The following is a 14,525-nucleotide window of genomic DNA, read 5'->3' as shown; positions in this document are numbered from 1 at the left end:
CAATAAACCAACAACAAACACACAATTGATTTGACAGAGTGAAATGTTGGGAAGATGAAGTTTTGAATAAGTTTAGATGCTATTGATGAAGTATACGTTTGATGGTCTTGTCTTGATTTGCAAATTTACCATGGCAACATTCCAAGTAACAAGACAGCTTCTGTTGCGTTATTTGGTCTTACAATATTTATGAATTTAATATTGAGCTTTTTGTAACACAAGTAAAGTGCAATATGTCATAAACATTTAAAAATCTGTGTTTCCCTTTTTTCATTCTTGCATCTCTCAAGGACACAGTTAACTCTGCACAGTTGCAACGCTTAGTGGTCCAGAATCCTATGAGCATGGGTTCGAATCCCAACACCCTTATGATGTTTTGGTTTGTCCGCACCATGCTTGTGGGTTTTACCAAATTCTATATAGGACAGCAATGTTATGAATGAAACTTTTAGATGTGTTGGTTTCTACTAGTCATGGGAGGGGCAGTTGGGTAGCCTAGTGGTTAAAGCTCGTCATGCTGAAGACCTGGGTTCGATTCCCGACATGGTTACAATGTGTGAAGCCCATTTCTGGTGTCCTCCGCCGTGATATTGCTGGAATATTGCCAAAAGCGGCGTAAAACCATACTCACTCACTCACTCACTCACTCACTCACTCTACTAGTCATGGGGTTGACCCTCAGATTCACACTGTCACAATAGTGATTCTCATCTGCTGAAGATTCGGGTTAGAATAGGTCGGGTTGCTTGTTGTAAGAGGCAACTAACAGGATTGGGTGGTCAAGCTCGCTGACTTGGTCAATGCATGTCATTGTATCCTATTTGCTTGGAACGATGCTCGTGATGTCAATCACTGGATTGTCTGGTCCAGACATGATTATTTACAGACTGCCATCATATAGCTGGAATATTGCTGAGTGCCACGTTAAACAAACAAACAAACAAACAAATGATCTGCTGAACCTGAGCAACCTGAAATGCTGCTTTACAGGGCTCGGCATCCTGGATACCAGAAGAGGGTGGACAACCCAGAAACTCACTTGACTCTGGTATGTGACAGCACCAGTAACAATACACACAGCCACGGAAACACTGTTCGGGGATAGGTTTGGTTCCCTATGTCCAAGGGAGGTTGGGCTCAGGAAAATGTTAGGTTTTGTCATTGTATGGCAGCAACCTTCTTAAACCAGTTCTGTACTGCAGAGGAACCAGCATTCACAGCACTGTGCCCAGTTTGAGTCCAATTCATATCAGCTTCTTGTAGGAGTGTGGGTTATTGTCTCCATGTGACATAATTCCGGGGTAGAATAGGTCTACAGCAACCCATGGTTGCCGTAAAAGGTGACTATGCTTGTCGTAAAAGGCGACTAACGGGATCGGGTGGTCAGGCTGACTTGGTTGATACATGTCATCGATCCCAATTGCGTGGATCGATGCTCATGTATTAATCACTGGATTGTCTGGTCCAGACTCGATTATTTACAGACCGCCGTCATATAGCTGGAATATTGCTGAGTGCGGCGTTAAACAACAAACCAACCAACCAACTGTAGTGCAGAGGAACCAGCATTCACTGCACTGTGCCCAGTTTGAGTCCAATTCATATCAGCTTCTTGTAGGAGTGTGGGTTATTGTCTCCATGTGACTTAAATGGAATGTGTGAGATAAGATGAATCGGTACATATGGCAGAGGTACTGGGCTGGCTGCATGGATCACTAAGCAGGAGTGTCCACAACTATCGCTTGGTCATACTGTCGCCCGAATCTCATACTGAGGCAACACATAGCCCGAACGTCATATTGTCGCCAGAATCTCATAACGAGGCAACACACATTGCCCGAACAAAATACTGTCGCCAGAATCTAATACTGTCGCAACACGTATCAGGGAACGTCAAGCCCCCATAACACTATCAAAACCTTGATTAAAAACCTACGTCAAAGTCCATTTTGACCAATTTTAGAATAGAAACCGATCCTATTATACCGATCCTATTAAACCGATATATTTTAGCCAATCAAATTGCAAGAAACCCTCAGTCTTTTGTCCTGTCTTTGAATGTTGGGCATCACTTTTTTCGCTTTTCATTCTTAGATAGTTGACGTAGGCACTGGAAGCCTCTCCATTAAACTGTTGGAGAAGATGAATGCTGCAAATGTTTTGCTGTTGTTAGGTGTTTCTTGAGTATAGTCATGTTGAGAGACCCGTGAAGATCCGGGGTAGAATAGGTCTTCAGCAACCCTTGTTTGCAGTAAAAGGCGACTATGCTTGTCGTAAGAGGCGACTAACGGATCGGGTGGTCAGGCTCGCAAGTCCTCGTATCCCAAATGCGTGGATCGATGCTCATGTCAATCATTGGATTATCTGGTCCAGACTCGATTATTTACAGACCGCATTCATATAGCTGGAATATTGCTGAGTGCTTTGTTGGAATACACAAGAATGAACTGCAATACACCTGTAGGCCAGACTTTGGTAAAACTTGGTTCACGAATTCGCCGACTCCCCAAAATTGAAATGTGAATTTAAAAAAAATGAAAAGCGGTGGGTTTTTATATTTTTTATTCCGCTGACCAGAAATATATATAATTAAAACCTGTTGATAATTCAGCTTAAAATATTTAAAAAAAATATATAACGAATTGCGAGAAGAAACAGAACATAATAAATTTGAAATTGGATTTTTTAATTTTTAATATTTTTTTCGACCTACCGATCTGAATATTTGTGCCAAAAATCACCCACACCAAAACCAAAAATCTGGCTTTAGTGTATGTTAACAGTTTTGTCAAATTGTGCAGCCATAGGATACGGAAACAGGCTTCTCTATGGCCTTTGGCCTTTAAGTGAACAATTAGAATTTGTAAGTCTTCGAAATACCCTGTACTATCATAAAAGTATAGAATATACTATCATATCAATGTGGGTACACTATCATATGATGTACTATTGATTGCTAAGGATTGTTAGGTGGTGTTACTTTATATCTGTAATCCAAAGGATATTAAAATAATCGTTGCTGTCCGGATTATTATACAGGTAACGGAGTCAGCCGAGGACAGCCGATGAGCTACGGCTGACCACCAGGAAGCGGCACCAAGACGTTAGTGATTATTATACTAGTGCTAGTTTTCGTGTAATTCCAGTAGGCTTCATTGAAGTACATGTAACCATACTCCATCTCTTGCTCTTTTCGGTCGTCTTCTTTGTAATACTGCACGAGGTTCCTGGCCAGCGTATGGTTCCCGGTCGGGCCAAAGATGTCTGTCACACTGCCCAGGAATGTTGGCTGCTTCGCGGAGATATAGCCTCGGCTGTAGTGGGGCTGTCTGGCCTGGTAGAACTTCACCCCCAAGTCAGATAGTGCGTCGTATGCACGAATAGCGAACGTGCCGCAGTCATTAGCTTCAAACCATAGCTGTCCACCTGCAGCATAATAAAAGTAGATGATTATCACTATAGTGAGTCAAGAACATCTGGATGGGTTACCGCTGCTTGTTCCGGTATGTGATATAAGATTAATGTAGGAGTTATATTAATGCTATACGGTATTAATCGAACATACATTTACCACGTGCTACGTAGTATGATTATGCAAGGAAATAAACCTTGATACACGATCACATACCATTACTATAATATGAGGGACGATGACATGTTATAACTGAAAAGGCAAACTGTAGTTTTAATGTTCTCTGTGGCGACGATACGTGGGGACTGTGGGGATTATGAATAGTGGAGTGGGGGCGTTATTCCAATAAGGAGTGGATCAATTTGTCCAATTTTCTTTAAATTGTTAACTAATTGAAGTACTGTCCAAGCGGCGTTTCATTCACTTCATTCTGTCGGTACCGAAATGCACATATGGGGGCACGGGTGGCCCAGTCGTCTAAGGCGCCGTGATTCGCTGTGCAGAGTTGCGTCCCTTGGGCACGCCAGAAACCTATGATTGTGGGTTCGAATCCCGGTTCGCCCTGATTATGTTTCTAGGTTTGTCAGCACCATACCCGTGCTCGTGGTTTCACCGAAGTGGTAAACGTCTAAGAGCTGCATCACTTCGGGCTTTCCTCCCACATTAAGCTGACAGGCCGCGATATAACTGTAATACTGTTAAAAGCGACGTTAAACCCAACTCACTCACTCACTCACTCACTAAATGCACATATACATCACACAACACGGAGCAACCGGAACAAGCAAGATGGCCGACCTGGAGACGTGGCTATGTAGAACCCTTGTCCCGTGACCTGAGTGTTGTTGTCACGTCGCACCCAGTCGGCAAAGGAGTTGAACGTCGCACCTGTTGAAAAAACGACGTTAATGAAAACTGTTTTGTTTTTTTGTTTTTTTCTTCAACGCCGCACTCTGCAATATTCCAGCTATATGACGACGGTCTGTAAGTAATCGGGTCTGACAATCCAGTGATTGACATCATGAGCATTGATCCACGCAATTGGGATCGATGACATGTATCAACCAAGTCAGTGAGCCTGACCACCCGATCCCGTTAGTCTCCTCTTACGACAAGCATAGTCGCTTTTTACGGCAAGCATGCCATCACGAATTGAAGTTTGGGAAGCTATAGATAAATTAAGCAATTGCCAGCTTAAGGCTTTGGAGGCTATCGTGAATCTGTCAGAAATGTTTGAGGCTGTTGGTGATAAACACAATATGGTCAATTTCACAAAGAAAGGTGAGTGAGTGAGGTTTTACGCCGCCTTTAGCAATATTCCAGCAATATCATGGCGGGGGACACCAGAAATGGGCTTCACACATTGTACTCATGTCGGGAATGGAACCCGGGTCTTCGGCGTGACGAGCGAACGCTTTAACCACTAGGCTACCCGACCGCCTCTCAAAGAAAGGTGAACTATCAGAAGAAGTAGGTACAGAAAAAGGTCAGGTGCTACTTCCAAATATATTGTCTACCACAATTGTTCAATTCTGAAAAGAAGTTGGACATGAAAACTGTTCCTGTAAATAATGCTTCTTGTCATTCAAACTCAGTCGGCCATCAGTCAGGTAGTCAATCATGAACCAGTGAGACAACATTTAGAAAGTTGCTACAATCGTAGGGCACTACACTTTCACATTGTCATGATATTGGTAAAGACACATCTATCCCTGTCTTTACTGGAGATGCCATATCATATAAAGCCTGGAAGGCTGCATTTATTGCTTGTATAGACCAAGCACCTGCCTACCCAGAGTATAAGCGTCTTCAGTTGCGCCAGTATGTTAGTGGGGGATGCAATGAAGGTCATTCAAGACTTAGGCTCCCATGGACGAAAGCTATAAAGTGTACCTGATGTCGTAGCCACGAGAAAACGCTCCCCCGTCTTCAGTCGGGGTACGACGTAGTCCATGAAACAGGACCCACCCTGGTTGCACCAGAGGAGAGAGTCATCGTCCAGAACCTTTGGCTTTATGCAGTTCGCTAACTTGAAGAACGAATACCACTCAAGCGTGTAGTTCTTGCCGGTGTTCAAGTTCCTGATATAGAGTGACGCATGGGTCATGTTCTGAAAAAGATATGTTGGTAAAACAAAACAATAATCACTAAGGGAGCGGTTCTAAAGCACGATGATGAATTCTTTAAGCTTTCAGAACACCTCCTAAAAACATACTTGAGTAACTAATGACATCCTCAAGTGATTTTCAGAAAGAAAAGCATATAGATCATGGTACATAAATACTGGTAAAAACACATCACAAGACCAACACGCAACACATGGGAGGTGTTTTTAGCTTGCAACATCTGTCTTACATTTATTTAACTATACCTGCGATAGTAATGTCGTTCATTTTCAGGGTACAGACAATTAGAACAGTTGTTTTAAAACGAAAAAACACTAAAAGTTGATATTACAGACCTGTTAACATCAGCCCCCCCCCCCCCCCCCCCCCTAAAAAAAAGAAAAAAGATTCGTCTCCGAAATCGAAATCGCAATTAACCAGGCTACGGAGCCTGGCCACCACGCCTGGCCGTGAAACCATTCAATGTGCAACCAGCAAGTAAAGATGAGTTGGTGTATAATGCGAACATTCAGAGTTTACTATGATGAAACTTTTAATGCTAGTGTAATTATATAACGAGAGAATAAAAGCGATAAAAGTGGCATCCAGGATGCCACCAGGAGCCAAGTGATGTGATGTGACGTGATGTGTGTTGTTTAACGCCGCACTCACTAATATTCCAGCTATGTGACAGCGGTCTGTAAATAAGCGAGTCTGTACCAGTCAATCCAGTGATTGATATCATACACATCAATCCACGCAACTGAGATGCGATGGTATAGTTCACCCGATCCCGTTAGTCGCCTCTTACGACAAGCTTTGGTTGCTGAAGACCTATTCACGGGTCAGAGCCATATAAAAAAGATGTTGAAAGATTATTTTGGTGTAAGATGTATGGCAACTGTTTGAAGAAGGTTTGGGAGTCGGTCTTCGTTCAGAGGAAAATAATGTTGCAGGCAGGACTGCAGAGCGAACCTACATTACAATGATACATGCAGAGTAAATAGCTCAAAAGAATTTTTCAATATGGCTGCCACTGAACAGAAATATGTGCAACGTTTAAGAGAAATCATTTGATATGGTTTCAGGAGATGCACAATCATAAGAAGGAGACGCGCCCTGTTCTAGACTGGTTTTTCTGACCTAGAGCGCTTGCGCAACTAGCCTGCGGCCGCCAGGATACAAAGCACAGGGGACTGCCCAGCTCTATCCACCCTCTTTCCCCATAAATTTCGCTGCGGGTAAACCAGAACGACCTTTCATCTGACCAATCATAGCATTGCTTAGCAGATAATGAAAGTGACAGTTGGAATGTGATTTTTTATCGTGCAACCTCGAAAAACACACACAGGGTATCCCGAACGACAGTTATGGACTTTATGTCTGTATTCACACAATACAGACCATCTATTAGCCATTCCAGAATGGTCTTTTGTTCAGTTTTTAATTTTTTTTCAATCGAGTATATGTTTCGAAGCGTTGTCGCCAGTTTGAAACTCGTGCCGTAAAGCTCGATTAAGCTGCCTTCTGATTGGCTATTGCCGACTTCTTGTTAGTTATTCCATTGGTCGGTCAAAGTTCGCGAAAGTTCAGTCTGACGTGAGCCGTACTGGGATGTCCTCAGGTCTTTGTTTAGCGGTAGCGAGAATTGTGATATGACTTTTAATGAGATTGTAGTATTATTTTTAAAATATGTTTTATTTCTACTTTCGTATTTCATAAATATTTAAACTGAGATGTATCATATGATGATTGCTTATTCTGGAGATACCACATGTAAATTACAATTGGTGTTACCTTCTGGGTTACACGTGTGCGTGTTTGTGACAGAATAGGTACTTGCTACAAAGTGTCTCTGCCGTGTTGATACTCTGGATCAAAGTTATTTTTTTAGATACTTACACGTGCCATAGGTGAAGGCAATAGTTCCGAATCAGAATGGTAGATCTCGACTTCGTCCGTTTCGCTAAAAGTTGGGATACCTGCAGTTCCTCCAGCACAGAACGGCCTGTCACCTACATAACATCTGGGGTCAGGGTCCGGGCGATCAGGGAGGGGCCTGCAATCACAAGTACTTCTCTGAACAATTGACCCGGAAAGATCCGGGGTAGAATAGGTCTTCAGCTACCAATGCGTCGTAAAAGGCGACTAACGGGATCGGTTGGTCAGGCTCGCTGACTTGGTTGATGCATGTCATCGTATCTCAATAGCGTGGATCGATGCTCATGATGTCAATCACTGGATTGTCTGGTCCAGACTCGATTTTTGACAGACTGCCGTCATTGAGCTGGAATATTGCAGCGTGTGGCGTTAAACAACAAACAAACAAACTAAAGTTAAGGCGTTCGCTCGTCATCTGTTTATGTCCCCACATGGGTTAATGGTCTACGAAAACTTGTTAGCAACGGTTACCAGTCTCAACCACGTCATTTAACTAATTAACTTATTAATTTCCTTGACGGAACACAGAGCCACACGGTGTATTACTCCATGCATTGAAAATTATAGTTAATATTTAAGATAAATCACCGTGTTTTCTTGTATTGACATGATTTCAGTCATATAGTCTTCTGGTGATTGACTGTGCAGAGTTATGTTTTTAGTCATGCCAGGATCCAATGGTTCGAATCCCATAATGACACATATTCAATTGTGTGTCAGAATCCTAAGACCTGCATCGCTTCGAGCTGACACACCGTGTCATAACTTAAATTTATAGCTAAAATGGATAGAATTATCATTAAACCACCCGCATGTTATCAGAAATGAGCGGGCCAATGTAATTTGATAATGCCCTTATATTCCTTGACGACGGGCCTTTATCACGCCCGTTGTTTGGTGACGTCATGTGGATAGGGATAGATGACGTCACGTTCAATTAAATAGTGACCTTATCTGGTTTGTTATATGACGTTTCAATATTTGTAATAGTGGGTCTGACATTCGTGCACTAAATGTTTCAAAACCGATATTGTTGTTTATTTTTATGTGATAACAAATTCTATCCATTTTAGCTATAATAACGGTAACGCTATTTTTCAGGGCATTATCATTTGCAGAAGCCCTGGGTCTTTTCAACTGCCCTCCTTCGTCGGGCAGTTAATGGAAGACCTCGGGCTTCTGCAAATAATAATGCCCTGAAAAATAGCGTTACGAGGGCAATCATATCGGGGTTCATAAAAAACCCAACAACATATGTGCCCTGGGGTCTTCTTCTTCGGTATTAAATTGAACATTTTATTATATACTTAAGTGTGAAAGACTTTCTGAAGTTGAGAAAAGTGATATTTCATTGCAGTGAAAAATAACTACACAAAAAGAATATAATAAATAGGATATTTCATGTGTCGAGTGAAATATCTTGTTTCTCTCCTCGAGTGACGTGGGGAAGGGGGATATTTTCACGAGTGGTGTAGAGATGTCACGAGATGAGAGAAACATAATATTTCACTCGACACATGGAACATCCTCTCTATATTCGTGTTCTTGTCATACTATGTTTACGACATTCGTGCCTAAATGCCGGTATTTCCTTCGCTCTCGATACGGAAATACCCGAATTTAGACACTCATGTCGTAAACATAGTATGACATGAACACTCATATGATATTCCCTATATATTGTTCAAAGCGGCGTTTGAGATATTTATAACAGAAAGAAACTTACGCATTTCTCATCGGCCATTCCGTTCCACTTGCAAGATAGAACCCAACACAAAACAAACACACTGAAACAAACTCCATGATTCGACCGTTCGGATATTGGTGCAAAGTAATATATGCGGTTCAGAAATTAATTAAAAAAAAGACCCGCTGAGCGGACATGTAGTTTCTAATAAGGGGAAAATAATATTTATATCAAATTGATTTCTAACTTATTATTTTTAGTATGTACATGTATAAAGGGACATTCACACGGTGCAACTAGTTGTATACAATTAGTTGTACGAACTGAAGTTGTATACAACTCGGCATTCACAGAGCGGCGAGGTGCATACAACACAGATCTCGCGAGATTTCTGACCAAAAGCTTGTGATTCACTATATTACCGCTCGAATCCTGGTTGCCGAGTTAATTTTCAGACCCGTACTTTTGAAAAATCAACGCTGTGCGAGAATTGCGGTTACGTGATACTGGGCCAACCTCTGACTTAACGGAGTTGTATATTACTGAAGTTTTAACCCCCTAGACTGGTTTGAAAAGCAAATAGTGCTAAATGTTTTCAAGTCTCTGTTTTGCTGACGAAAAAGCCCCTAAAACATGTAACCACATTTTATAGTACATAGTCGGCCAATCTTTAGATATCTTGTTCCGCTAATCAAACGATAAAATCCATACGTTAAACAAATAGCTTTTTCCACACTTGTGAATAGATTAATAAAAATATGATGTGACTAGTTTCCTTCAAGAAAACATTTACTATTATCTTAAGAAATGACCGAAGTGGCTATTTTATCCAACCTATTTATATACATTTACCATAATGAATATTTGGCGATTCTCCAAAGGAAACATGTATATGCTTCAGTGTGTTACATTCACATAGCACCCCCCTTTTTATTTCGAAAAAATCTTTATTTCTGTATAAATTACCATTAAAGACAATAAATAGATCTTAATTGTGCATCCCCCCCCCCCCACCCCCACCCCCCCCCCACCCCCCACCCCCACCCCCCCAATATAAAATATGTTATGTAACTCCGTTGTATATGGGCCTGTGGACTTTCATACAATAAAGAATTGAATTGAATTGAATTGTGCACCCCCCCTTTTACATTTTCAAAAAAGCTGTATACGCCCATGTCCTCTGCATGACAACACACGTGAGCAGAATGGGAATTCCCTCGACTGTAATATTGGGATTCCCCGACATTCCGCAGTAATAAAAGTAGTGCGCCGCGGTGGGTGTGGCTTAATTTTTTACATTCATTGGGAAATGAATGCAATAACACGTGACCAATTCAGCTAATCAGATTGCAGGAATTTCCATGAACACAAGGAAAATTTAATTATTTCACGATAAAACATCATGACGTCATTTCTGGTGATTCGGGTATGCGCTCGCAACTTGATGACGTCATATATTGTACGGCGTTATGTTTGAGAGGGAAGTGTCTAGTAAGTTGTTCCCAATTAGATATAGCTGGGCTACGCAGATAAACGCAATAACCGAACGATCTCATAAGTGGAGAGATATGACAATGGATATAAGGAGAACAGTTAATGATAATAGTGAGTCTCAATGCTGATTTGTCAGTTGAAGTCGTATGACGTCACAGTGATGCAATGTTGCGAACATACGATATGACGTCATCCATGGTTCAAAACGTCATAAATCGATTACATTACGTCAACTTTACAATAGGTGACTTCCATGAAACTTCTTTGACATTTCATACGTTTTTCTGCGTTTTCTTCCTTCTATAAAATGCTATTGAGTAATATATACTAGACCCGTGAAGATCCGGGGTAGATCGATGCTTATGATGTCAATCACTGGATTGTGTCTTGTCCAGACTTTATTATTTACAGACTGCCGTCATATAGCTGGAATATTGGTGAGTGTGGCGTTAAAAACAAACAAAACAAAAAACATGGAATAACCTTTTGAATCTCAGTATTACGGATTAGTGGTCCCTCGTGAATGGATGCTGTAACATCCTCGCCTGAAGCTAGGGACTGCTCATTCATTCGGGACATCCGTAATTTCCCGTAGCTCGATGGCTATTCCTTAATAGTATATGGCAAGCCATTTTAATATACTCTGCAAAAAATGAAATGCAAAACGGATATTTTGGGCCATAAAAGAAAAATTAGGGGGCCAAAAGGTGCAAAATGAAGCGGTTTAATGTATTATAGTGTCAGTGACAAATTTCCCTGATCAAAATGATGATCACAACAAGGACTTGCAAACCATTATTCGGGAAACACGTACGATTCGGAATAATCACCCAGTGCATCAACAAAAGCACTGTGAACATCACTAACGTGCAGGGATTTTGATTGCCTGATATCTGCGTCAATCGAACAGTGACAGTTCAACAACATGCCAAGATTAACAGAAGTGCAAAGAAACAATGTCAGAGGCCGCTTGTAGAAAGGGGAGTCCCGATCAGCTGTAGCCAGTGTTTTCAATGTAGCGCCCAGCACCATCAGAAGGCTATGGGATCGGTTTTAACAGCATGTGTCAACACGTGACGACCAAGATAAATCATCCCCGCCCAAGATCGCTACATTCAACTGCGCCACCTACGTGAAAGGACGACAACATCCACCTCAACCGCTTCCCAAAATACACGGACTGCGCAGAATCTCCGAACAGACCGTTCGAAACCGTGAGCAGCAGGTCTACGGACAAGACGTCCTGTTCGACGCGTCATATTGAGTCGACAACATCGTCAACAACGACTGCATTGGTGTCGTCAACACAGGGAATGGCTTCAACTGCGATGGAGAGATGTCTATGTCATCGACGAATAAAGATTTCTCCTCCGTCGAGGGGATCGAAGAGCACGGGTCCACAGACGCCGGGAGAACGTTACGCCGGAAACTGCGTACAGGAAGTGGACAGGTTTGGCGGGGGTGGCGTTATGATGTGGGTGGATATCTCTCATCATGGCAGGACAGGTTTGGTCCATATCAAGGTCAATCTTACGGCTCAGCGATACATCAAAGAAATTCTCCTACCGCACATCCTCCCAAGTGCAGCAAAAGGGCAACAGTGTTATTTTCCAGCAGGACAGCACGGACCACAAGAGCCTGTCTATACAACAACGTTGATGTTCTTCCCTGTCCCTCCAGATCCCCAGATTTGAATACGATCGAGCACCATTGGGATGAATTGGATAGACGGCCACGCCGACGTTAACCACAACCCCAAACGTTGCAGCAGTTGGCTTTTGGGTTGCAAGCCGAGGTTGCTACCATTCCCCAGGATGTGATTCGCACATTCGTCTCTTCCATGGGCAGGAGATGTCAGGCCAGTATCGATTCCTGCGGTGGACATACCCGTTATTGATGGCAGCTGACCTTCACCTTGGACTTTTCCTATGTACCGATAACTGAGATGACTACAATCACCAAGTGTTCTCTCCACAACATTTTCGCTCATGACCCTGGAGTGTAATGATAATAGTGTATTTTCCTATCTCACACAAATCTGGCTTTGCGTTTCTTTTTTTTTAAAGACTAATATATTTAATTACTTTTAAAAGTCGAGATTTCATCGCATCTTTTCTCAAATTCATTTCGATTAAATTCGAGATGTCTCAAATTCAATTAATTTTATCTGTAAATTCGATTCGGATAACATTCAATTAAGGATTGACTGTGTATGAACCAATGAACCGAAAACACCAAAGTTAATGCTTATAATTTAATTCGACTTCGAAAACAATAGTGTAACCAAAAACAAAAACAGTAAATGTAAAAGCAGACAAAAATGACGACATGGTATATAGGTAGATATAATACTAGTCTATAGATGTAAACACATTTGATGAGACATTTGTGTGTTTAAAGTTGATTTTGACAGCCCCGGCCAAGTCTGACCCAGCACAGACAAAACTTCTGATAGACTATATTGAGAATGTAGAGGGAAAAGGGCTTCACTTTGAGCACTGTATTTTCTGTAAGTACCGCAATATGAGACAATAAAGTGGTATATAATTAGATATAAAACTAGTCTTTAGGTATAAAGAATGTTAGGAACTTTAGAAGTGCTAGGACAGTTCTTAACACGTGTCGTGTCAGCCCTATGACATTCGCGAATATCCACTTCCAGAAAACATCCTGTGTTGGTTTAACATGAATTAGTAAAGGTTAATTAGGGATGCCCAACACGTTAATTACTGAAAGAAGAGTAGTCAAAACACTGTCGTTTCCTGCCCTGGACATCACACCCCTACACGCTAAGGTCGGTGAGAAACTTTCTCATAAAAGAAAACACACAGTCAAGACACTGACTTTTCTACGAGAACTCACGGTATGTAGTCATAATTATCAGTTTATTACATTGTTGAAGATGCATTTTGATTCAAACTCAATTAAATGAGCAAAACTATACGTTTGTGGACATTTGCGATCTGCCTAGATATTCATATTTCGTTTTAATATTCTGCAATCCATTTTTAGTATTACCCGCTGGCCCGGGCCGGCCCGACTTTTAGGCAATCCCCTTGTAAACACATGCAGTCCGAGAAGGCCTGCAGATTTGTCAATCTTGCGTGTCAGCATTTTTCTGGACGTCAACATATTCATTTCATGTCCTGGTTCCACCCTTCATGTAAATTGAGGATGGTGGCTGTGATGGTAATGCCAAGTCAATAATAAGGACATACGTATCGTATCAGACACAATCACAACTGCAGTAAAGCCAGAATCAGCACAGCGCTTCGCATGAAGGAAGAGTCTGGTGTCTGCCTCTTCTTGGCTACATCTGAGGGCTTTAACATTGTTGACTGGCTCCACCGTTAGTCTTATGCAAGTCTGCTTCTCCGTTCATCTTCACTCCAGCCAGTAACAAGTACTTAAATCAGGTGTGCCTTGTTCTCTAGGTTCAGGAGGACATTCACTGTATGACCCAATGTTCGGGTGCAAGGGTCCTGAATGGTATGTCATGCTGGTATTCTCTGTTGGCTCTCTCTGCAGTTTTGATTGATTCTTCTTGATAAACATCCAACACCATGTCAGTATACCAACAGAATATTCCTTCTCGCAAGGCTTTGGGAACTTGTAGGCAGATGCATTTTTCATTTCTGTTGATACTGTTGGCCAAGACATTGTAACATCTTATCCCTTGACTTCATTTCTAAGCATAACAAATACATTCATCATCATTTTATCAAAATGAGAAGTGCCTTGCTTGGCATCTAGGAGCTGTTCCTTTATCTTCTGGTTTTCTTTGACTAGCTCAGTCAATGTTTGTCAGGATAATCCGAAGGTTTGCTTTTCTCATCAGGTATCATATGGATACTCTTCAATTTGGGTATATATTTGGTCAAGGTCG

The 14,525-nt window shown here is 41.7% G+C and overlaps 1 protein-coding gene across 1 annotated transcript; it reads right to left on the bottom strand.

Moving 5' to 3' along the window:
- Positions 1-3,070: 3,070 nt before the first annotated feature.
- LOC139450871 (bis(monoacylglycero)phosphate synthase CLN5-like) lies at positions 3,071-9,195 on the bottom strand. The gene is made up of 5 exons (XM_071232707.1): positions 9,185-9,195; positions 7,420-7,576; positions 5,306-5,522; positions 4,211-4,300; positions 3,071-3,426 (listed from the first exon to the last, which is right to left on the bottom strand). The coding sequence occupies exons 1-5, from the start codon at positions 9,193-9,195 to the stop codon at positions 3,071-3,073; spliced, it is 831 nt and encodes a 276-aa protein (XP_071088808.1).
- Between the last annotated feature and the right edge of the window lie 5,330 nt (positions 9,196-14,525).

This window comes from Haliotis cracherodii, unplaced genomic scaffold, assembly GCF_022045235.1.
Source record: "Haliotis cracherodii isolate W230 unplaced genomic scaffold, xgHalCrac1.p SCAF_8, whole genome shotgun sequence".
Classification (NCBI taxonomy): Eukaryota; Metazoa; Mollusca; class Gastropoda; order Lepetellida; family Haliotidae; genus Haliotis; species Haliotis cracherodii.
This window is presented reverse-complemented; position numbering and strand designations above follow the sequence as displayed.